The sequence below is a fragment of the Athene cunicularia genome (genome assembly GCF_003259725.1).
Source record: "Athene cunicularia isolate RWA chromosome 2 unlocalized genomic scaffold, athCun1 chr2_part1, whole genome shotgun sequence".
In the NCBI taxonomy this organism is placed as follows: domain Eukaryota; kingdom Metazoa; phylum Chordata; class Aves; order Strigiformes; family Strigidae; genus Athene; species Athene cunicularia.
Window position 1 is genome coordinate 128,197,731 of NW_020799095.1, and position 25,898 is coordinate 128,223,628.

Sequence of the window (25,898 nt, forward strand, 5' to 3'; positions counted from 1 at the left end):
TGCATTTTATTATTTTAAAAGAAAGTTGGTTTGTTATGTTGATTATAGTATGTCCTGTGCTGCTTTTTCCATTGCACACTTGAAAATAGCAACGGTTTCTATAGGTGGTTCTGATGAGTGAGTGAGAAAACACAACATGGATTTATGGGGGCTAAAACTGCTGTGATTATTTTCCAGGTAGGATGGATCAGATTATGTATGCATAATGTACCTTAGCAGACATTCAGTCACCTCTTAGAAGCAGGTGTCATCTGGAAAGACCTAAAAGCTCCTCTGTTGATTCTTTTTCAATGTGTATGTTGCTGACTATATAGGGATGCTATTTCATACTCAGTATTATTTTTTGCAGTGTTTTTAAAGACTGTTGCCTATTATATTATACAATCCAGAATAGGCTTGTAGTCATTTGACTGAAATTGTGAGACTGCCTGTTAGGGTTATTACTGATGGATAATCTCAGATGGAATATGTTTTGAAAGAACCTCTTTTTTTTCTCCTTCTTTATATAATGTCTTCCTCTGAGAAGACTGTCTAAAAATTGGCATCTCCCTTTTCCTTCAGCTCTTCTTCACAATTTATAAGTTTAAAAGTTTGCTGAGTAGCACTGTGTACTGATCCATACAAGTAATCATCCTGAAGATTAATTTAACGAACTAACTCAGTTTGCTGAGAATTACATACCATATTATTTGGAAAAATAAGGATTATCTTATGTATTTTAGGAGAATCCCCTCCCACCCCTGGCTTTGAAAAAAGGATAAGGCCAAAACCTAAAAATGCACATTAAAAAGGTCTTTCTGTAAAGATTCGGGAAAAGTTAACTTTTGGAATTGGCTTCACTTGCAGCTCTCATAATGTGAGCAGTAGGTAAAGACTGATTCAGCTATTTTCTTACAAATAAACCATCTTTCCCAGCTTCTTTTTTTAGATATTTGTGTACACACTTTTTTGTACACTCCAGTTGCTTTTAAAATGTGAATTGCCATGTCATTGAGTTTTAAACTCTCATTTTATTGATCAGGATGTTCTGTTCATTTAGTTTTTTCTTATTAGTACAAGTTTCTATTCATACTTTCCAAGCAACTCATTCATTTTCTGTGTTAAAAATAATACTCTGTTTCTTGCAGTATTCGTCTGGTATCCCATACTCAGAGAGGAACTATCTACCCTCCTCTAATTACTATTGCTTATACAGATGTGCTTGTCCAAAACCCTGAAACCCAGACTGTGATGGTGAGATCTTTGTGCTATCTTAATTGAACTGATTTGTTAATCATAGTTTTAGTTCTGTGGGAATTCCATTTGAGTGAACATTTTTGGAGGGTGGGGGGTGTATAAAAATCTAATAAGCACTTTCTGGTTCTGCTCAGTTTTGAAGTTGCAAGTTTTCACTAAAATGTAAAGCGTTTAAAGCAGTTCAAACTATTTTTGATTTATTTAAAGTTTTTCTTAACTTGAAGTACTTAGAATTTTACAGTTGGTTGTATAATGCTAGATTATGCTACAGTTCAAATAAAACACATAGAGAAAATAACAGGAAGAGTACTCTTCATGCAATGCTCTGAAACCAGCAATTTTTGCAAGAAATTGAATATTTTTATTTAAAGCAATCCATTAAGAGAAGGTTGTTATGACACAGACATTTCAAGTCACCTGTACTTTAAATTAAAATACTGGTAATATATCTAAAACATCCTTTAGCGTTTTTTCTGCTGTGTATTATTCTACAGCACATCTCTAAGAATTAAAGTAAAATAATCCAAAAATCTAGCCAGAATGGTTGGAGATCAGATGGGGGAATCTTTCGCTACTGAAAGCCACTTACTTCTGCTGTAGCAGATGCAGGAGGGGCATTTTCTACTTGCCCTTTTGCCTCTCATGATGGACAGCAGCTCAGATGTCCTATTCCTGTCCCTTGTTTTTTAGATCACACTGCTTTAAAAACTGAAAATGTTGAGCTTAATATAGTTAAATAATAATTCTGCTATTTAAAAAATTATAATATTAATATTTTTTTCTTATCAACCATCAGCAGTTCAGGCTTCCAGTACAGATAGATAACTAGCTAGAAGTTTCAGGTGCTAGAATCATTCCTTGCATTCCATATTAGCTGCATGAAAGGAAAGAAGAGACAGGGAATTAGAAAGATCAAAAAAATAGTCAGACATTCTTCTCTTCCTAAATTATGTCTTCGTTTAACCACAGAAACAACACTATTTTTAGAAAATAATTCATTCAAATGGCCATGGCAGAAACAATTGTTCTCAGTTCCTCTATTTTCTCTTGTACTATTTCACCCTTACATCTACATCTGATGTACTTAGGTGTTGTCAATTTTGGATGTCTTGTTGCATTTAACAATTTTTATGCAAGTAAAAAGATACATTGAATTTCATTCCAAGTTCTGTAAACAATGAGTTTCTAGTAACTGAGCATATTTAGACTTAAATCCAAGTGGGGTGATAGAATGAGTTCTGACAGGAACAAATGTTTTGGGAAGACAAGGTGAAGAGGGAGAAGGGATTGGTTTGGGAGGGGGTTGTCCTTTTTTTTTAAACTGAATTAAAAATACTATTCGTTATCATACCTGTGTTAACTTTAGCCTTACAGTGACAAAGACTCAGGCCAGAATGTTATAAAACCTACACCAGCGTTTTTTCTTCCTTGTACAAATCTTTCAGATCAAAGGCAAAATAGGTCTTAGTTTAGATAAATATTTAAGTTGGAGGGAGGACTTTTGATGCTGCATGACAATTTTTATTTCATTCAAGATGGAAAAAAAAAATTGATATCTGAGCTATGTAAGAGTTTATGATTTTGCATATTGGTGTCATTACATTAAAGTTACTTTTAATCCACACTGATAAAAGGGAAAGTATCAAACCTTTGGTGTCTCCTTTCAGAATGAAAAAAATTATTCACATTTGAAATGATTATAATTAGGTACAGCTAGTAACTTTGCAGATAGCGGATATCTATCTCCAGCATTACTGTTGGTAAAATCTGCCCTAAGCGTAACAGAGCACATGCTAGTACTAAGCCTGGCACTGTAGCACACCGCATCAGAAGTATACAGTAAAATAAGATACACGTTGTACTTATATAGTAGCCCTAGGTGGGAGTTCCCACCAACTAAATGTGTGAAAACTACCAGTTTATAATGGTTGTAGTATTTCAGAATGTCTATGCATATTTACTTTTTGTATCTTAATGTTCAGGTTTCCTTCTCAGTCAGTTATGAAATGAATCAGTCAGAGGCTCAGATTCAGACTGACGTAAGTCATATTTCACTTTAATTTGTCAATATAAGGATTTACTTCTATTTTTTGTTTTTTAAAAAAAATCTGCCAATATTTTTCTTTCTCTTCAGATTACGCTGGGTGTGTTGGGTGGGCTAGCAGTGTTATGGTCCCTTCTTAAGACTGCAGGCTGGAAGAGGCGTACGGGAAGCTCTATAATTGACCTACAGGTATAAACAGCTGGCAACCTAAAAAGAAACACGTCTTCTTGTCTTTGAGGAGAATTTTGCTGTTATTCTCTGTGATATTCTGTTTCTTAAGGCAACTGAAATAATTTCTAGCCTACCTGCATAGAACTGTGATCTGGAGTTAGGCTCACTTGAGGAAGTAGGGTTTTTGTATTTTTTTTGATTCTGATGTTGTCAATTAGGAAATACTTTTGCTAAAAATAAAGGTATTTACAGAGCTGTTCTGATCAGTTTAGTAGACTGAGTTTTCAAATTAATTATTCTCTGAACAAAGACTAGCATGTAGGAGTTTCAGATACTGAATATACCATCAATATATGACTGTACTAGAGAACTTCTGTTCGAGGCTGCTTTTCAGTACTAGAGTATCCTGCAGTGTGAGCTGCATGTTTTATATGAATGTACATATGCATTACTTAATTAGTTTTACAGATCTCTACAGTGTGTTTTTATAATTGCAGACAGTTTTGAAGTTCTTACTGTTTTATGCGGGAGACCTTGCCAACGTTTTCTTTATCATCACAGTGGGCACAGGCATTTATTGGCTTGTGTTCTTCAAGGTAAGTGTTTTTCCAGATTTGGGAGTTATGAAAGCCTATTATATACTACATATATTTTTACACAAAAATTCATTTTCTTTCTTTCTTTTTTTTTTTTTTTTGCCTTTCTGGTCAGACTGTTGAGGCAAGTTCTATATCATATTCTGGTTTGTGTGCTTAAATTTTTGCGTTCACCTGTTTCTTTTCCTTAGGATTCACTATATTTGCAGTCTGCTTAATAGTCACTTAAAATATTTTATAAATTCAGAATGATTGCACAGTAAATATTGATATTTTTCTGAAAAATATTATTCACTCTTAAGCACAGTATGTTGTTACGTATGCCATCCGTACTATTTCAGTGTAACTTCTCAATTATAGGCTCAGCAGTTTGTCTCCGTCCTTTTACCACTTCCATCTCAAGAAGAAGATTTTGTTACATACATAGCATGTGCATTTAGTTTAAAGGTAAATTTTTTTTTCCTCTGGCATTAAAGACATTTCAACATATGCTTCTGTATGTTTTCAGTAGGCTTGTTTTTAAACATCTTGTACAGTTCATTTTATTATTATATAGATATAAACAATTATTTTATTCTAAGAATTAAATCATTTTTCCATATAAATTTATTTTGTGGAGTCTTTATAGTGAAACACATGTCTAAGGAGGATGATCTATGGAAAGTTATTCTTCCAAGGGTAAAGATGTAAAGAAACCCACATAAAATAACACCATATCAAGAAAGCAAGTGCTCTTTTGAAGCAGAATATAAATGCTGTTAGTTCTTGATTAAAAAAAAAGATACTAAAATAATTGTGTTCAGACATGCTTGTAGAATTCAGAGAGTGGTATTCTGTCTTCATGGGACATGCAAGTATTTTATTAATGATGGGTATTGAATTTGAATTCATAATACAGGTTAATATGTTATATGAAAATAGTATTTTTTTTAAAAAAAATTCTTACTTTGCTGTATTTCGTTAATAATTTTGGACATCATCACATGACTTACCATTATTCCAAACTTTTAAATTAAAAAAAAAAGATGTATCAAAAGTTGGTAACTAAGTTGCAGTCTCAAGTATACTCAATTAAATTTCTTGTGTTTAATGAATGACATGTGCAATGACTTTATATTCTGTTGCTGTCCTTACTTGATATATTTCTCCTTTTTCTTTCTTAGGCTCTGCAGTTCTTACAATTGCTGGTTTCACAACTTACTATAGATATTTTCTTTATTGACTGGGAAAGACCTAAGGGCAAAGTTCTTAAAGCAGTTGAAGGTAACTCAAACTATGCTTGTTTCTATAAACATCTTTAGTTAAATTCAGATATTACTCTCAAGTATTAAATTTCAGAGCTATTGTATGTATTCTTTTTAGGTGAAGGTGTTATTAGAAGTGCTGCTGCACCTGTGAGCATATGGAGGACATATTTTATAGCAAATGAATGGAATGAAATTCAGACAGTGAGGAAGATAAATCCCCTCTTTCAAGTGCTTGCAGTTCTTTTTTTTCTGGAGGTATTATTACTACAATTATTATTGTTAATGTTACTAATTTTTTATGATTCACAACCAGAGTGTAACATAAGGGTCTGGTTTTTAATTATTGCATTCTCTGTGGTAATAGTGGATGACCTTCAAGTTCACTTGAAAACACAGTAAACCTATTATTTTAATACATTTTTTAAATGTATATGTATGTATAGGTCATTGCAATATTTCATTAAGGAAGACTTAAAAACCACAAAAAACAACCAACCCTTAATTACCTCAGAGACTTTTGACTTTTGTTAGATTTGTTTGTTTTTTCAAGGTAATGAGTTACCATAAATGGCTTAAGAGACTGATAAATCTGTGTACACACTCAGTTCTTTATTTGACTACTGGGTCCCTCCTGCCACAGTCTACAGCTTTATTTCTGGTTTCATATTTATCTGAACTGAGCTTCCTGCTAATTTGCTATAGTGACCTTTTATAAAGCAGGAAATTAAATGTGCCAGTTCTCTTTTTGATGGCATAACACAAGGCAGTATGCCTTCAGTTACAGTTTAAGGATAGGTGAAAAACTGTGCCTTAGCCTTTCAAAAACATTCTGATTTGTTTGTTCCGTAGTTTGGTAAATACTTTTATTTGAGGAACTATTCTTAAAGCACATAGCATATAGTTGTTTTGTGAGGTTCTTTTACATATTTTAAATACTTTTATTCATTTTTATATTTCTGTTTTTAAGTTTCCTATTTTTCATTTAAATTAAATACAGTAAAATAACCCAAATTTTCTTCATTCATTACATAAGTTTTGCTGTTGGTAAATACAGGCTAGGACCAATTTAGGTACTATGTTGCAAGTAAGAATTGGGAGAAAAGCAAGCACATATTCCTAAAATTAACAATCTCTTCAGGTTACTCTTTGTAGGTTCCTGGTATTACTAAAAGGGAGAGGCTACTCTTAGAAGAGAGTGATTAACATCTTGCTCTACAACTCCTGCTATGAAATTCCTACTGGAGAATCCATTTCTTGCCACTGGTGCTGGAGGAAGTAATGAAAAATACCTAAATAGGCTAAAATTGGTGTGAAAACCTCAGATAATCTTCATAATTTTCATCGTCATGCTGAAGTTTGGAACATAGTTTCCCTAGAAGTATAATGCATGGGGTAGATATGACCATCACCTGCTTGTTACAAGGGGAAACTTCTGAATTGCTCAAAACCTGTCTTCCTGGCTTAGCAATTTTGATAAAGTGACTGTTCAGTTCTCATAAATTATGGTGACAGGCTCTACGGTAGTAGAAAACAGCCCAGGAAAATTAATAGTTGGAGGAAGTTGGAAAGTGTAGAAGAAGGAGTCTTCCTCCCCTCAGGGCTCATGTCTGGCACCACAGCAACCTCTGACTGGCACTGGGTTGCTGTGGCACTGTTGGCTACAAGGCTAGTGCAGGTAGCACTCTGGCCGCAGAACTGAGCTTGGAGATAGTTTTCTTCATAGCAGCCCATAGGGTGCTCTGTTTTGGATTTCTGGCTAAAACAGGGCTGATAACACACCTGTGTTTTCGCTATTGCTGAACAGTCCTTGCACAGCATTGGGGACCCCAACAAGGAGGCTGGGGCTGCCTAAGAAGCTGGGAGAAGAACATAACCAGGACAGCAGGCCCCAACTGACCAAAGGGTATTCCGTACCATATACCATCTTGCTCAGGAATAAAAATGGAGGAGGGATTTTCTGGGGACTGACTGGGCATCAGTCTACTTGTAGGAGGCAGTTAATTCACCACCTTCTTCCCTTTCCTTTGCTCGTTAAACCATCTTTATCTTAATCCACAAATTTTTCTTGCTTTTGGTTTTCCTGTTCCCTGTCCTGCTGTGGTGGGGGTCAACCCACCACAAATATGTTTCTGGTGCAGCTTCAGTTCTGAATGATTTTCACCAAATTTTCCCCTCTTGTTTCAAGGCATAGTGTTTTTCTCCTTTTTTATTTGGGAACTTTTTCTAGCTTGTTTGTTTAAAGTAGATTCAGCCATGAAAACAGTGGAGGGAAATATATTTCTAGTCAATAAAAAAGAAAAAAAAATCAGTTTCTTACAGTAGTGAACAGATTTTTAAAATATTTAAACACTGGAATATATAGGACCAAAAAGATGAAATTTGACAGAAATAATATCTCCATACAGTCTAACAGTAGAATCTTTTGGAGTTTTTCAGTAAAAAACAATGTTGACTTTTCATGAGATTTAGCTGCGTATGTTTTTGAATTTACATATCAACACGTATATGAACAGTTTATGCTTTTAATTATGTTAATGTAATAACTCTGGATCACACGACTGTGTTCTATCATAGTGAACATGCTACTATTACCATATCCATTTTTCCTAGTTTTTTCTTCTATTTCCTGCTATGAATGGTCATAATTAATACTATTCATTGCCTCATGTTGTTATATTGACCTTCTTATCTCTTCAGGTGGTGGGATTTTCAAACTTGGCTTTAATGGATTCTTCTTCCAGTCTTACAAGAAGCAGTGAGAGTTACATAGCTCCTTGGAGCCGTATTTTAAGATTTGGGGTGTCTGCTGCACTCTGGCTAGCCATTGCCTTCTTACAGGTATGTGAAACGCATGACATACTGAATTATCATTTTCAGGTTGGTTCTTGGAAGCTAGAATATATTACTAGGTCATCCATACTATGTATCATAGCATTTGATATATTCTTAACTGTTTTGCTTGATCTAGACTTTTAGCTGCTTTAACATGGTTACCACCTTAGAACTCAAAATTAATCTTCTGAGCTATAAGACATCTTACTTTGTAGTCAGAAGTTTAATCCTCTCAAAGCTGTGAATTTATGCACCATGTTTGTTTTGTTTTAAACAACTGTGAAACAACTCCAAGTTCAAAATGAAAAGCAGGTTATTGCTACAACTTTAATTCTTAGAGGAAGAATGTCAATCCCATTTCATAGAGTCCAGTGCAATGGTGGCCACTACAGAAGTCTGTAATTTGTGGGTGTTAAATTGTGAAGTTAATTGCTTAATAAAGTCAAATCTGATGAACTAATAAAAGAAAATTTTGTTGATTTATTTCAGATTATATTTTTTTCTGTGTTTTATGAAAGATTTGTTGAAGATAAGATAAGCCAATTTGTTGATTTGTGTTGCATGAGCAATGTAAGTATTTCTTTGTCTCATTTGTATAGTAGCATTTTAAATAGAATAATACAGAAGATAGTTTTAAGAATATTAAATAATATTTATTCATTGAATTTAATCAGAGATTACTAGCTAACAGCCAAAGTCAGTGTTTCTTTCAGCTCACTTTATTGGTGCAATCTTCAAGAAGATTTCAGTTAAGCTTTAATTGGAAAAAGATTCTGGAACCATAGGTATCAATATGTTGTTCTAGATTTGTGAATTTTAGGTTGCTTTTTAAAGTTAAATTGGTTACATATGCTTATACAGAATTAAAAATAACAAATTGGTGAGGCCACACCTTGATTCCTGTGTTCAGTTTTGGGCCCCTCACTACAAAAAGGACATTGAATGACTCGAGCGTGTCCAGAGAAGGGCAATGAAGCTGGTGAAGGCAGAGCACATGTTGTTCGAGGAGCAGCTGAGGGAACTGGGGGTGTTTAGTCTGGAGAAGAGGAGGCTGAGGGGAGACCTCATCGCCCTCTACAGCTACCTGAAAGGATGTTGCAGAGAGCTGGGGATGAGTCTCTTTAACCAAGTAACAATCAGTAGGATAAGAGGGAATGAATGGCCTCAAGTTGCACCAGGGAAGGTTTAGGCTGGATATTAGGAAGTATTTCTTTACAGAACGGGTTGTTAGGCGTTGAAATGGGCTGCCCGGAGAGGTGGTGGAGTCCACATCCCTGGAGGTGTTTAAGAGTTGGATCGATGTAGCACTTAAGTATATGGTGTAGTTGGGAACTGTCGATGTTAGGTTAATGGTTGGACTAGATGATCTTCAAGGTCTTTTCTAACCTACATGATTCTGTGAAATTATTACAGAAATTAGATGTGGAACCATTTGCTGCTGTTCTGTCTACTGGTTTGTATTTTAGTACTTTTGTCTTACAGACACAGCTGTCTTAGTTTTATTTAATATGCTTTTATCTAGTTTCTGCTCCTATCTTTTGGTTGTCCCTCAACCGCTGAACTTCATGGTTGTCCGTCTTGGACAGTTACCACCTTTTTAATGAATATGCACATGCTCACATCTGAACTACTTCAATTTCTCTAGTTTAAATATGGATCTTGAAAATTTGTACTGTAGGAATTCCTTTTTAACCAAAGAAAAGTGCAGTCAGAACAGTCGGATTAGCTCATTTGTCCAGAACTTTTTAAAAATATAGAGATTAACTCATTTTATCAGAATTTCTAGCCTTGGTTATTCCTCTTTGTGAAACACCCATGTAGTGCATAGGTCGTAGAAAGAGTTAATTTGGGGTTTTATGTGATAGACAAGCATTGTATCATACGAAATTCTATTAAATAGTCTCCTAGGAGAGGAGCTCAACTGGGATCATGCATATGTATGATGTATCACAGAAATCATTTTTGAATCAAAATAAAAGCTAATAACTTTGCTTTAATTTTTTTGGCTCTGTGGAATTAAGTAGTGATCCTTGTTGTTGATAAACTAAACTTCAAGCTGGTGTGTATTTCTAGTTAAACATAGATAAAACTAATCAGTAAAAGAGTTATTAAATATTTTTCTGCCATATTTATTTTGGTACCTGCCTACTTTGTATTTGTAGAAGGGCTGGTCTTGCTGATCTCCACTGTGAATTCAAAAGTTCAAAAATAAAATCATAATGTTTAATTGAATTATTCTCTTCCCCCATCTCTTTTAGATTTCAGTGTTTCTCTTGTCACACAGCTGCTTTGGTTATTATATTCATGGTCGCTCTGTGCACGGACATGCAGATACCAATATGGAAGAAATGAATATGAACCTAAAAAGAGAAGCAGTAAGTAAAAGTATTAAAGTTTACACCTGCTCTAATTATTTATTTTATTAAAAAAACCCACATATTTGCATTATGGCTCTTCTCTTGTGTATTACATTGCATCGTTATGATACTTAAAAGATACCAGCTGTTGGTGTGTAAATATATGACTTAATAGTTCTTTTAACTAGCTCTTCACCTTTCTTCTTCAATATCTCTTCTTCTCTATTACTTCTTCAGATTTCACAGATATAAAATTCCTGGTTTTCTAAAAATTTTTTGTGTGTATTTAAGAACCTTCTTTTTCGTACTGAAGCTTTTCATTTAAAAAGATGCATAACATAATGCTTTCATAAAGAGACAAATCTGAAAAACTCCTGATAAAGAAACATCTACTCTTCCAATAAATTATTTTGTTCCATCTCTTCTCCTGTGGTGATCTAACCTATTTTTTACAGAAATTATTTTGAATAAGTATTTTATCTAGTTTGTTGTATATTGTATCTTTGCTGCAAGATCAGGCAAATGTAAAATGTCTCACACAGGATTGAAACACTAAATTTCATGACATCTTGCATCTTTGTAGGGACAAGTAGGAAGAAAGTACCTTAGATGAAGGATATTGCTATTTCAATGATAAGTGGACAGAAAAAAAAATAAACACATGAAAAATAAATCTTAAACACTGAACTGTAGAGGAATCTTTTTAGTAATATTTTTGACTTGTCTGTTCCTGTATGTTTTTCCAAATTGTTTATTCTAATATAATTTTGGAAAAAGCAGTTTTTTCTCTATGGAAATGTTGAATTTTCTATTTTCTTGGGGGTTTTGAGATTTATTAAATGTGACCTGAAAAACATATGGCAAAAGTCAGGAATCCAAAGCACAAAAAACCCAGGAGAAGTATAGAATAAATGATAAACATAAAAGAAAGGGCTTCAGAGTGAATATCAAAAGATATATTAGAAGGTAATGAACTGAACACAGATGAAAAAGAGGAGTATGACTTTGTGACAGCAGGGGTCAGGATTTCATGTCCTAAGAAAATCTTGCTATAATAGAACTAAGAGTGCAGTGGATTCAAATACTTAGAGATATTAAGTACTATGTGTACATGAAAGAGAGGAAATTAAAATATTTTTCTTTTGGGGGTCTATGAATCACGTTAATAATTTTAATTTACAATTGGTTTAATTGTATAGGAAAATCTATGTAGTCAGAGAGGTTTATTACCGAACACAGATGGCCAGACATTTCAGATTTCCATTTCAAGAAAAATGCGACTGCACTATGACAGGATTCATGAAAACCTAACAAGAGTAAGTGAGATATTTGTATTTTGTAGATGTTATTTAAAATATGTAATTTTTCTGCTGAAGTCATGGTCATGTTATATTTCAGAAACGTGGTCCTGCAAGGCTTTTGGATTCATCTACAAATAGTTTTGAACAAAGCACAAGGGCATACAACACCATGAACAAATTTCTCAGTTCTTTTATTGATCACGTATGTATATTGACATTACTATACTAAAGAAAACATAATAATAGTAAGTAGAGATTATAAAATTATAAATTTGAAGGACTAATTTCTCTTTAAGCGTATGTGCTTAAAGACTTGTTAAAGACTTGATAGCAACTGGAACAGTGCTTCATTCAAAAAAAAAAAAAAAAAAAGTTTAACAGTGCAGCCTGCTCTTAAAAATGACAAATCCTTTTTTATTATGTACTTATTTTTGTCTTGGAATAGACCGCTATTTGTATTTGTAACAAGTACTTTTTCTTTGAAATCATAAAACAAGAAGTATTGTTTTTCCTTTTCTTACAGGTTCATAAAGAAATGGATTATATTGTTAAAGATAAATTGCTGCTTGAACGAATTCTTGGCATGGAGTTCATGGAACCAATAGAGAAGAGTCTCTTTTACAATGGTAAAAAATTTGTAACTTGTTATTTGTACCATATTTATAAGTATGCAGATTTCTGTGGAGATTTGTTTCCCAAGATTTACAATCTAACTGGACTTTACAGCAAGAGTGGTTATTAAATGACCACTTGTGAGGGAGGTATTTAGGAGAAGTTCTTCAGGTTACAGAAATCCTATTTATAATTTGTCACTCACCTGAAATGTTTTTCCTTTTAGGCAACTGAAAGGATACTGTGTAGAGACGTGCATGTGTTTATGAAGTGCTCCTTTGACTTGCTATGTAGATCCAATATCCACTTTGTAAATGGAAAGAAGACTCACAATATTTAAATAGCTCCCTCCGATTTTTTTTTTATATAGAACCAAATTTTTAATGAAATAACTAAGAGTACAGAAAGTCAGTTTCTTTGAAGAGGATGTTGTTCACGGTGAGGATGTTTTAGTGGAATACTTGATGTTAATACACCACTCACCTTTGCAGACACCACTAAGTAATTTGGATTCTTGACTATTTTAGTTTGAAGCTTTTTAAGCATTGCCGATACCCATAGCAAAAAGGAGTATTCCAGCAGAAACAGTAATGACACCAGTTCTGATTCTGGTCCATGGAGGTTTAGCCATAAATATTTACAAGTGACCAGTACATGTGTTAAGAATAGATATAGTGAAAGTTCTCAATCACATCTCAACCTTCAACCTAGGTTCCTAAATCAGAAGATTGATGCTGTGAAACACCAAGGCTCTAAAACCTTAACCTATTCATCATTTCTGCCAGATGACCAATACCTGCATCACTGGAATCCTCATCCAGTGTTAGGTCCTCCACTTCCAAGGTTTGAAACCCTGAATCCTGGTCTCCTCCTATTAACAAATGTAGTCTGGGGACCAGTATCCACACTGCAGTGAAATATGGGCAGGGAACTTAGGCTGTTTCCTCAGTCCCTGAGCTGTACAGAATACATCAGAAATTATCTTTGAAAACCATAGTTCAGACTCTGATTCCACCCCTAACCATAAACATAGCCATCACCTGCATGAAAACTAAACATTAACTTGTGATCCAAGATGATGCAAGCCATCATTTTGAGTGCCTCAATTACTTGGGTCTCCAGCCTCACTGTTCTAAGATGAAACTAAACCTTATGAGAACCATAATCCTATCCATAGATATTATCAGATGACCATTGCACATCCTAAATATGTCATTATTCTTCTGTAACAGCAATCTGCAGATTACATCATTGAGCTGTGCAGAACTTGTCCTGCTCTATGACTCGGGGGCTGCAAAAGCTGAAGCCTAATGTGAATCTCAAACCTTGCTATGTAATCAGGAATGCAGCATACACTTTCCAACTAGCCATGGTTGTAGTCTGACATTTTTACCCAGTCTAGATGTCTAAGGTACACCTAATTCATTAAAGGCATGGACTCTCCTCCCCTGTCATGGTGAAGCGCTATCTTTAGGAATAATTGTGGCCAGATAGCCAGTATCTGCCTTAAAACTGTAACTAGGACTTTCTTCAGCCTGTCTGTGATTCCACTTCTTTCAATATTAGTCATTCCAAAATCCTGTTCTAATCCCCAGGTCTACTTAGCCATAAATATTGTCGTGTATGCAATGTCTGAATTAGAATTAACTGTATAAACATGATGTGATGTCTCCAAATTGTGCAATATTCAACAGAGGTTTGGTATTTTGACTGCCATTGTTTCACAGTTGATAATCGTAAGCGTTGATGTAAATGAATTGTTTGATGGTTTAGACTGTCATGTTTTCTAGAAGTCTGGATACAAATTAGGATTTGGTGGCAGTAGGACATAAACAATTTGTAATGAAAATATGCTGTTTCTTATAAAAGCTGCATTAGACATTTTTCTGAAAAAGTAGAAAGAGGGAAAAGAATCTATTTTATGTAATAGTTTATTTTAAATGTTATTTTGTCTTTTGAAAGTGGTGCTTTTTGATAAAATGAAGTGGATAAGTGGTCTAGACTACTTCAGCTATGAAAAAGGTATTTTAAGCTTAAAAGACCCATTTTCTGGGAAACTGTTAACCAATGAACAAAGATAATGTTAAGCTCTGAAACTCCTCCTAAGTAAGGCTTTAAGCATACGTTTTTATTATTTTGTTGTGTTGGGACCAGAGTTAACACTTGCTAAAAATTTCAGTGACAAGGAAGTTACGTCTGGTCTTGTTCAAAGCAGCTTTTTTTAAACAATCTGATTGAGATTTCAGGAGTGAATAAAGTTGTGTGTGGCACATGAGCTTTCCCTATTGTGTTCTGTTGGTATTAAGCCATTTTATAAGTGAAAAGGTTTGTATTTTGCTTAAATAGAATGGCATAACTAGCTCTTATGATGCCATAGAATGCCATAACTAGCTTTTGCTCTGATTTTCCTTTTTCTTACCAGCTTTCTCAGCATGGGCTGATAAACTCCACAAATTTGTACTTCCCTGAAATAATAATTTCTCAAAAATTATTTTCTTTCTGTAGATGAAGGACACTCTTTCAGTGATGTTCTCTATTATGGCAATGAGACAACATTGCTCATCTTTGATATCCTGTTTTTCTCTGTTGTGGATCTGGCTTCTCAAAGTTTTGTTTTAGCAGCTGTTCTAACATATTTGGAACAAGAGGTAAATTTAAATTTAAATTTAAGAACAAAGTAATATTTTTTATATGTGGGTTAGTATAGAAGTTTATAGAGTTAGCTAGATAATTAAAGCAGTAAGTTAGCAGTACGCGTTGACCAAAGATTATACTGAGAGCTTATAAAATAGTTTTTTAGTTTGGGGATTTGTCAAATAGGCTTGTGAGCAATTAATTTTATTCACATGCCTGTCATGAATAAAGAGGCTACAAGTAACTCAGTAGAAAACACAGATACCTGTTAAAATTAATCACACATAATTATATGATATTTCAGGGTAGAAAGACGTTGGAAAATGTTTCCAAAATGCTAAAGAGCATTAAGCACCTAATTCATTCATGTTATTTATGATTTAAAGAAAATATGAAGTTACTATTTTATGTTAAGTACTGAAACATACTGTTTTAAGTATTTCTTTGTTAATACATTTTTTCTAAAATGTTCTTAGATATTTAGGTTTATTCGTAATACACTTGGACAGAAGAATTTGGCATCCAAAACCTTGGTGGATGAAAGATTTCTCATTTAATTAAGGAGATGAAAAACTTTATTGAGGAGTTAATCGTGGAAATTATGTCCAAGATCAAAGAAACTCTGACCTGCAGATTAATTGTAGTGCACTTTTCCGTAATAATAATGTAATTGTTTTGAAATGTATCATTTTTTATATTGTGTGCTATTAAACTTTATTTTTGTGTATTTACAAATATTTTTCAGATTTGTGAACACTAAGCCATAGGCCTTTAAAAGGAAAGGTACATGAAAATAAGACAGTAAGCTTGCTGTTGTTATTCTTAGAATAAGATAAAAACTATTTAATGGCTTTTAGTGAGATATGGACCGTTCACTTTGAGGCAATAATTTGAACATTCTGGCTGGCAAGAGAGGTGGCCAACTCATAAGTTTTCTGAAAATCCCTTAATTTTTTTTTATTTTTTAACAAAAATTTATTTTGAGGGATAATGTTTAGCAGATGTATTTCCAGTTTTACACAGGACAGGATTTGTTCTGAATTAATATTTCAATAGGACTTTTTCAAGATCACTTATTTACACTTAAAATTGAAATTTTGACTTTTCTTTATTGTGTCATAGTATTGTATGCTTTTTTGTAATTATTTTTCTTGTGTGTGGACGACACGTAACAGAGTTTCCTTGTGTTTGAGATACAGTACTGTTACAGTGATGCAGAAGAACAGGCTAGTTACAATAGTGCAGAGGAGATGGTTATAGGTGTTTGGGGTTTGTTCCTGATCTTCTGTCATCTGATGCGAGATGACCAAGAAAATACAGTAATTCTTCCGTGCTGTTTCCACACAAGTGAAGTAGAAGCAATCGTTCTTATCTTTTCAGAAGTGTTCTTACAGGTGCCTCTATATGTTCATGTACCTCTGTCTCTCTTAATTTTCTGGCTTTATTATCTTTAGATATAGCACAGAGGCCATAATCATTTTACCGTCAGCATATTTTTGGAATTTAAGCAAGTTAATAATTATCCAAGTGCCACTTATTAAGTGTTAAGGGAGATTATGAATGGCCTTCAAAACACCTTAAGGTGAGGTGTCTACCTCCCATTTGTATCTCTGAAAAGTTTCCTTTTTAGAATTACGTTTTTCAATAAATGGTTAAATATGAATAGTGTTTGCTGTTTTTCTAGCTGTTACTTGTCTTTAGATTACTCAACAAGGGACTTTCACCAGCAAAACCCCCATAAAAATGTAAGTTGAGGTTAGCATGTTTATTCCAAAACAGAGGCTGAGGACCTGGTTCGTTGGACCTCACAGATTTGCGGTGCAGACATGCTTATCTGAGTTGAAGCAGCTTTGTATTTCCGGTGTTTCTTGGCTTCATAAAGAGTAACATGTTCTTATGTTGATACCATTAATATCATGATTAATATCATGATATTAAACTTACAGTAGCATGGACACAAATCTCAGGGTCACTATTGCTCTAATGCATTTGCTTTTGGTGTTGCAAAACCTGTGTAGTTTGCTAGGCCTATATAGTTGCTATTAACTGGTAGAATGTGTTTGCCAGTAAGGCTATAACAGGGTAGATAACTGTAGAGTTGATTTTTAGCGGGACGTCCATTTATTAATACGCAGTTTAGCGTGTCATGTTTTCCTTACTTTTGTCTACTTATGTGCACAATTCTTAGTTTGTTGGTGCACACTTTGCCTCAAAAAAAGGTGTGAATACAAAACTTCGAAGAGAGTGAAATGTCCACTATAAATAAAATTAAGGCTGTTGGCTTTATAGTGAATGTAGTTATTAAGGTGTCCATTTGGTTCCGGATCTGTTAAAACAGCCAAAAATTGAATTTCCACTGAATACCATGACTATATGACTTCATTAGTTGTGAGGTTTCTATCATATTTCTTCTCAGTGATCTACTGAGTGCCAAAACTGTAAACTAAGCTAAGGAGTCATCTGAAAAATGGTCTGCAGCAGGAATTTTGCAAGGCAAAGTTAGGCTCACATGACATCTGTGTATTTCATTGTTTGGTATCTTTGCATAGCTTAACTAAACCTAACTAAACTTTCCAGATCTTACAAGCCCTACTGAAATGTCAGTGTACAAGAGGAGATACAATCTCTTTTATGTGACCATATTTACTGAAAATGACTGATGTGACTTAAGGAGGTAGAGAGTTGCTGTGGTCCATAATTGAGCAAGTATGACCCTAATGAATTACCCTAGTACAGATCTTTTCTTACTGTCACTTTCTAGCAATAGTACTGTGCGTCACTGTCAGTGGTAACAGGCACAAAGTTTTTCTCTGTGTGAATTCTCATGTGTTATAGTCATGAAGTTATTCTGGGGAAAAGAACCACACTACAAACATACCTCCTCCAGGATGGTGTGATTTATGACCAACTTCAGTCAGAATAACTATAGTAACCAGACCTGGATAAACGGGGAATGCAAAATGACAGTGTGATTGTGCCATCTGCAGACACGGACGTTTAGTTTTTAGTTTCTCCCTGTATCAGTAGAAATGGAGACGTTTCAGCATGTGGGCTCTCTGTACCCTGTTCTCAGTGCTTTTGCTAACCTTTGCATGCAAAAATCATGCTTTGAGTTTGCTTTAGATATGCCTTTAATTATCTGCTGCTCAGAAGGGCATGTGAAAGCTTTAATGACCTTGCAAAAACTACCACTAAAGGCAAATCCTGTTACAAATAAATGTTGAATTAATCTAAAAATGTCCTGTCAAAACTGTTCAGTTGCTTATCCCCCTCTTTCTCTTCAGTGCACACACTACTCTGTTGTGGTTTATTTTTCCAGGTCATTTATCTAAAATGTTAATATAGCTAACATAGGCACTCTACATGATTTAGGAAATAATTATTAGGAAACAAAAGTGCCAGGAACTCATTTTTTTCATTCTTGCTGTCCAATGAACACTTGAAACATGTTGATTGCGCTTTGTTCTCCCATTGCTTTATATTTGTTTAAGAAATAGCTCTTGTGATTGTATTTCCAACTTAATGTTTTTCCTTTTTAAAAATTAATATGCAGCTACAATGTGTTGTTCATGTGATGAGTGTCTTTCAAGTTTCTTAAATGTTTTGTTTAATCACATGGCATTTCAAACTCTCCTATCTGTCCCTCTGAGCAATAAAAAAAAAATTTCAAGGATTGGAGAAGTTTTTTTGCACTTGTCAAATCAGTTGACCCCAGCCTACAACACACTTTTCCTTCCATGAACATGAGAGGTTTCAGAGTAGGGCAGGAGGCTGCTCCTGGCTCTGCAGTCCAGAGCAGCTCTGCCAGGACAGGCATAAGAAAGGGATTTTGCAGTCAGTGTGGCAATGGAAGGTGTGGTTTTGGATAGCCACAGCTAATGGAATGAGCAGGCTGGTTTTTGCTGTCTTAGGGGTTAGATACCAAAACAGTTCATTCCACAAATAATTATAACTCATATGCAGACCAAGTACAGTTATTTCAAGAATGTGTTTTAAAATTTCACAGGTTTCATTTACTAATGAGGACTTGATTGATTTGTATTTTACTACAGCATTCATTTTCATGGTAGGGGTGGGTGGGTGATTGAGGTAAATTGTAGATCGAAGTGGAACTGGCACAACGCTCAAAATTTCACCCCACCCATCAGCTTGCTGCAGCGTGGCAGCACAGTGATGCCGTCCAAGCCAAGCTTATGTGAGTTTCTTGTTTGTTTTCAGTCTGAAAGGGAGTGTATGAGCAGTAGGTGATTAGGGGAGGGTGACATTGTGATATGCTCCTATGAAAATCAGGAGTAAACTGGGATGGTGGAAGGAGGTAACTATCAACCTCTCAGAACTGCTTTCCCCTATGACTCTTTTCTCTAGCCAGGATCCCAGTATCGCACCCTTTTCACCATTTAAAATCCCTGTGCCTCAAGCCAGTGCCTCCAGGTGGTGCCTGCCACAGCCTCCTGCTCCGCCCCACCGCCCTCCACTGAGGCCAGATCCTGCCCCTGCCTTCCTGCCTGTGGGTCTGGCAGCAGGGCTCTGTGCTGGGGCAGCTGCTGCCTGTCCCCGCTTCTCTGGGAAGCTGAGGGACACACAGTCTGGCAGGCCAGAGGCTGAGGGGAGGAGGCCTTTGCAGGAGAACACTGCCAAGCTGGGTAGCAAGGAACTGCATGCCAAGGTGTGCCACAGGGTAGCAGTGCAGATTCTTTGAGAAGAATGAAAATCCAAACATAGCATTAGGGATCAGTTTAAAAGCATGAAGTCCCAACCTCCACTTATGTCTGAAAGGAAGAAGGAATGAAACCAAGATGCCTCTAAACAAACTGCTCTTTGAGCACTGGCTTCCTCCACCTTTTCCTCCTTACACAACATCTCCATCCACCCCAGCACTCCCAGCTTCCCGGTGTGAGTCTTACCACTCCACAGCGCAGAAACATCTGCCACAGGTGGCTTGGAAAAGCCACCGTCCTCACTGGCCCGCTGCTGGCTGCCAAAGGGAGCAGGACTGCTGAAGCTACCCCGCAGGCAGGATGGCTGAGCTGCCGCCAGCCCCCGGGCAGGACTGCGCGGGCAGTTCCATGCTCCTGTGTCCATGGGGAGGAGACCTGAATTCAGAGATTGGGCTGGGAATCACAGAGCCTGAGGGACGTTCCCCAGGAAACACCACGGGGGATGCATTTGCCTCTCTGTAAGACGAATGTTTCCATCTTATCCTGGTAAAGCTTCAGTGAGCCTTGATGGTCCAGAACCCTGACCACCTGTATCCCTCTCTAATCCAGACTGCTTTACCAACCTACTGGTGCTACTCAAGACATGTCACCCCTTTAGTTTTCCCAGGTGAGCTCCATCACAGCAGGAGCAGCTGTAAGCCTGGCAGCGGGGGAGAGGTGAGGCAGCCCTTGAGGTTAATTAGGAAATATTCCATGTTCAAAGCTTACCTGTGGAATAGCTCTGCAGCCTGGTGGCTCTGCAGAGATCAGGAGGCAGCACCACATTGAGAATTTCCCTTTGGGTGTTCAGAATTGTTCTTTACTTAATCTGTGAAAGCTGAGTCCACACCAGACAATCACCTCACAACCTGTGGTGATCACGGTATCAAAAGCAGAGACTATATGTAAGCAGTGAGAAGGAAATGTACTTGTCATAGCACTAAAGCAGTTACGCCTAGAAAACATGAAGCAATTAAGAGACAGATCTAGATGGTGTCTTTTTGTGGTTGGCTTTGGGTTTGTCTTTTTTTTTGCATAAGTGGCTGCTATTACAGCAGTTACTGAATTTCCACCCACTCTGCATCAGGATGGCAGAAAGGCTCATGCAGTATGGAAGAAACTGGAATGAGAAAAACAACCTATAACCCCATGGTCTCCATGACCTTTTCACCCTGGTTTACAACCACGGGAAAATAATCCCCTTCAAATCGTGCAAAAAATAAGTCTCCAGTTCTTCCTGAAAATGCTGAACAGAGATATTTGCTTTTGGCTTTGCCTGATCCCTGGTACAAGAAATGTTGCACCAACCAACTCTTGAGCAAACAGCTCAGTATCTCCCCAGGCCTGGCCTGATCCCCCATTCCATCCATGCCTTGTCAGGGGCAGCCAAGCTGGGACAAATGGATTTTGCTCTTTCATGTGCTGCGGTCTCCCCTGAATCCTTTCCACATGCTGTGGAGCTTCTGGGGTACTGTGGGGGCCAGCACCTCCATCCATGGGGTCTCAGAGGACAGATCCAGGCACTGGCTTTGGGGCACACACCCTGGCTGCTTCCCCACCTGCACTGGCCCTTCCCCTCACTTCTTCACTTCCAGGTTCGCCTGGGCCTGCAGAGAGCCAAACCGCTGGAAATCTTGGCAAGGGGATGAAGGAGTTACATTGATATCTTTATGTTTAATAAAGCTGTGCTGAAAGCTCAGTATTTATTACATTATCCAGGTAGGTCAGAGCAGAGATGATGCCAGGAGAGGGACCTCTCAGTTGTTCATTTTTTCTAAACTGTACAGTCAGAAATTAGGTTTTGTTTGTTTCACAGTTTGAGACAGAGTGCACTTTTTGCTGGGAAGGAAAAGGCTGCATTTCCCATTTTCAACATTTTCTTTCTTTTTGTGTGGGGATATAAAGATCTGAGCTTCACTGTTGAAAACACTGAAGTTGCTCATCTATACCTTGTATGCAGTATTTCTGTCTACAAACACTGGAAAATATTACTGCTTGGTCAGACACACAATAAGACATGCAGACTCTTTTATGTTGAGATTGCTGTGCAGAGATGGGTGGTGTCATGGGGCACCCAAGCTCAGTGCAGAACTCAATGACACTCCAGGTTCTGCCTGTAGCATCCCAAACCCACAGGAGCAAGGAGACATTCCTCTCCATATGGATGGAGACAAAGCCACAAAGCCTGACAAATTCCTCTGTGTAAACATGGTTACAGTTCTCAAAAAAAATATATATAAAAAATAAAGAGAATATGACTGCCTGGTTTGCACAGGCAACCACAGCTCTTATTTCTGACTAACGCTGATCTTATTGCAAGTTATTTCTCTTAAGTGGCATCATGCCTTTACATCTGCAGAGAGCCCAGCAATATACTGTTTGGAAGGCAGAATACGGAATTCCTTCAAAGGCTGGAGATGCTGTGATGGGTTCCAGGGATTTGTGAGCATGGTGATGGGAAAGCGCTGGATCTGAGACTTGTGGATCAGGACTATCTTGTCTGTCAACAGAAAGAACAGGACCTTACAGGGATGCTGTCTGGTTTGCAGCTGCAGATGTGCAGCTACAACACCCCTGTTACACAGGTTGGTATAAGGGAGGGATGGCTGCAGGGAATTTTTCCTTCCTCTCCCCAAATACTGCAAGCAAACCTCAATTTCCTCAACATCTTTCTCTGTTTAGAGCTAGCACTGCTCTTCACTGGCTTATTTCTGACAGTATGAATAAATGCAGAGCAATGCTTCAATGACACACTTCCTGGAAATAATAATATTTGTTTCCCATACTCATCAGATGTCGAGCCAGAAGAGACCATGAGGTGATGGAGCCTCTCTTGGTGGTGCCCCCTCCATGGCTCTTGGCTCCCCTGACCCAGCCCTCCCAGTCAAGAGCAATGCTGCAGCCTCAGCAACCATTATCAGGGAAGGGCTGGGACTGGTACAGATGCAATTAAGTAGCAGACACATTTAAATGTATCTAGATGGAGGAACAGAAATTTGTTGATTCCCTCTGGGGAATGGCTTTTGTTTCCTGAGGCTTTTACCTTTCTCAGCTTCCCCTTTCTTTCCAGCACTGCTCTGTTGCAGCTGCTTTAAGGGGGAGAGCTTGAAATGGGTACAGCAGGTGAAAGCAGCAGTTAGAGAATTTTGGAAGCTTAAACACCCCCCAGTCATTGTCATGTCACCAGTAGTTAGAAAAGCTGTTCTGGAAGCAACAGTGTATAATTAGAGGAGGTGGATGTTTTCACATTCTGTGCCTGTGTACATGCTGGAGTGCAAAATCCTAGCTGCTTTTCACACCCCTTGTCAGCCTCTCAGCTCAGGGACAGTATGATAGGAGTCTGCAAGGAGAGGGAGCCAGCTTTGCGGTCCATGAGCTTGGTAATAATCACCCCTAGAAATCAGCTCACAGTTGGGAATGAGCCCTGGCCCCTAATATCTCACCAAAATGGATCCAAATGGGCAAGCAGCTCAGAGGGTTGTTGGTAAGCAAGGAGCCAGGGCAGGGCTACAGGGCCAGGACAATGCTGGTGGCACCAGGGGAGGAGAGGAACAAGTGGAAGAGCCAGGCCTGGGAAGAGGCACCCCGGGCAGCGGGGCCCAACCTGGCCCATGGGCACTGGAGCAAAGCCCAGCGTCAGCTCAGGTCTTTTGGCCGTTTTTTTGCATCACACAGGAAGTACAAGACTGACCGTTCTGGTGTGCTCCCTCTCTGCAGCCCCTTTGCCGTAAGACAAGCATGCAGTAAATGTGAACATGATCCCTGGCTGCCTGCAGTCCACCCGCCTGACATGCGCCAAGCTGGGACAAGAATGAGGGATTCAAAGCCTATGCAGCAGGGACACTCACCTGTGATGACACCTTCTCACACAGTTTTGCATTCAGACCTTACCTGAGAATCACCAGACAGATTCCCTTGTCCCAGCAAATACAGCATTTCTTGAGAAAGGTGCCTATAGTCCTGGATATTGCCATCTTCAAGCTTTTCCCTGTGTGACAAAGGCTCAGGAGACCCACGGTACACATGTGACTGGGACCTGCAGGTCTGGTTTCTCGGGACTAGACCCACTGATACTCCTGTTTGATCCCTGGGCTCCCTCCTGGGTGTGTGTCCACGTGCTTGGCTACCTGTGTGTGCCCAGCCAAGGCACCTGATGTGTTTCCCCAGGGAGCCCTGGGGTCTCTGCAGTCACACCCCAGAGTGAAAGAGTGACCTTTGGTGAACCACCAACCCTCCCATTTTGTAAGCAATCATGGAATCATAGGTTTGGGTTGGAAGGGACCTTAAAGATCACCTAGTTCCACTCCCCCTGCCATGGAACATATCATGTTCCACTAGCCCAGGTTGCTCAAAGCCCCGTCCAACCTGGCCTTGAACACTTCAGGAAGGGGGCAGCCACAGCTTCTCTGGGCAACCTGTGCCAGTGTCTCACATTCTGACTGACTTGTGAGTCTGCACCTGGTTTTACCCCTGCATGAGAAAAAAATGCTTTTCTAAACAAGTTGCTCCTGCCAAGCTCCTCTCTGCTGAATGCCAGTTAAATGGCAGAGCATCTGCTTCAAGAGCAATTTAGGCTGAATTTTTCACTCAGGGTGAAACCAGCAAAAATTGCACACACAAAGTAAAAAGCCTCCAATGATGTGGTAAACAGCAAGAGAAAGTGTGTGCACGTGTTGGGTTGAGGGAAGACAGTGTATCTGTGGTCCCTCATGATAAACAGCAAAATTCATCTGGAGCTCCTGCTAAGATACAAGGAAACTCGGCTGCCTCTCCATAAGACATCTTAACAGGCCAAATCTCCTTAGTTACACACACTCTGAAGCAGAGTTTGAGGAAACATTTATTGAGAGAATATGTAATTTTAATTTAAGAACAGAAGAGATTAGAGGGTATGTGCATCTAAATACAACACTGCCCAGCCTGCTGGGTGGGTTTGTCACTGATGAGCCCAAAACCCATCCCTGAGAGGACTTGTCTCTTCCACTCCAGGTTTATGGCTTCAGCCCGGGCTGCCCCTTGGGACCAGAGGCAATCCCCAGTGTCTTCGTAGCCTCAGGCCAAGTCAAGTCCTTGCTCTGCATGGCTGGCTGTTGTGGGATTTTCCCAGAAGTGTAAGCCCTGGGGATGTCCAGCGACAAAGCCTGATCCTGCCAGTCAAGCTGCTTGCTGCAAGAGAAAACCTCATTTTCCTTCCCAGAGACTCCATGGGAGATGCCCCCTCCCTTGCTTCCCAGCCAGGAACCAGCCAGGACCAGTAAGGCCACTGAGAGTCAGTGGCATGTGCAAATTAAATTCTCTGTGGGAGCACCTACACCATCAGCAAAGCACCTTCCTGTAGGGCCCCAAAGTGCACCTCCCACCCCAAACCTGATGGTTCCCAGCAGGGTGGCCACGTTGGCAGCTTACAAGTTAGCTTCGCAGGCCCCCTGGGTGTTCATAACCATTAGCCCAAGAGCCAGCACGGTCCAGTTACCCTCCTGGCCCAAGGCATTGCTTAAGAGTTTAAAGGAAAGCTGTAAGCAAATATAAAACTGCCCCAAAGTTCACATCCCTGTCCAAAGTCTGGTGATGCTGCAGCTCTCTGCCTCTCCTGTTGCCGAGGATTGTTTTTAGCTAAAGGAAAAGGGAAATTGCCCTGTTTGCTTTGGCCTGTGACACTGGTGCCTGTAAATGCTTTTCTGAAAAAAAACCCATCAACCACGTGCTGCAACCCCACCGGTGGCCTGCTCTCCCTTGCTGCCTCATAGCACAGGTTCTTGCACGGTTTGCTCCCAAAATATTTATTTTTAGGGTTCATTTCTGAGCACAGGAAGGTACACAGGCTCCCAATGAACTACACAGTCAAATGCAATTTTTATCTGGGCTTACACACATGTCATGAAGGCTGTACTCAAGCCAAACCTGGAACAGAAATGCTTGAAACATCTTCCTTGTTTGCTCAGTCCTGGAGCAGTATCGACTTAAGAATATTGTCTTGCCAGTGACCTGTTACAAAAGTTTAAATTTCTTTTGTAATCTCGAGAGAAAAGGGGGCCTCTCAGTGAAGCCCTTTCCTGGCAGTAGCAGGAGTTTGTGCTGGGCTCCTGCTCCACAGGCAGCCAGCTGTGCCCATTAATTCTGCTAGAAGGCTGCTCTGGCGTGCTGTAGGCAAAACAGGAGGGCTCTGGAAAA

At 38.3% G+C, this 25,898-nt stretch overlaps 1 protein-coding gene across 1 annotated transcript in view; it reads left to right on the forward strand.

Moving 5' to 3' along the window:
• TMEM67 (transmembrane protein 67) overlaps positions 1-18,701 on the forward strand; it is a 34,639-nt gene extending 15,938 nt beyond the window's left edge. Inside the window, exons 13-27 of the mRNA XM_026841790.1 lie at positions 1,128-1,233; positions 3,219-3,275; positions 3,371-3,469; positions 3,949-4,047; positions 4,408-4,494; positions 5,211-5,310; positions 5,410-5,549; positions 7,992-8,132; positions 8,616-8,696; positions 10,385-10,501; positions 11,683-11,799; positions 11,882-11,986; positions 12,308-12,410; positions 14,902-15,044; positions 15,507-18,701. Coding sequence (XP_026697591.1) covers positions 1,128-1,233; positions 3,219-3,275; positions 3,371-3,469; positions 3,949-4,047; positions 4,408-4,494; positions 5,211-5,310; positions 5,410-5,549; positions 7,992-8,132; positions 8,616-8,696; positions 10,385-10,501; positions 11,683-11,799; positions 11,882-11,986; positions 12,308-12,410; positions 14,902-15,044; positions 15,507-15,587 — 1,576 coding nt within the window. The 3' untranslated portion in view covers positions 15,588-18,701. The remainder of the gene's footprint in view (positions 1-1,127; positions 1,234-3,218; positions 3,276-3,370; positions 3,470-3,948; positions 4,048-4,407; positions 4,495-5,210; positions 5,311-5,409; positions 5,550-7,991; positions 8,133-8,615; positions 8,697-10,384; positions 10,502-11,682; positions 11,800-11,881; positions 11,987-12,307; positions 12,411-14,901; positions 15,045-15,506) is intronic.
• Positions 18,702-25,898: the final 7,197 nt, after the last annotated feature.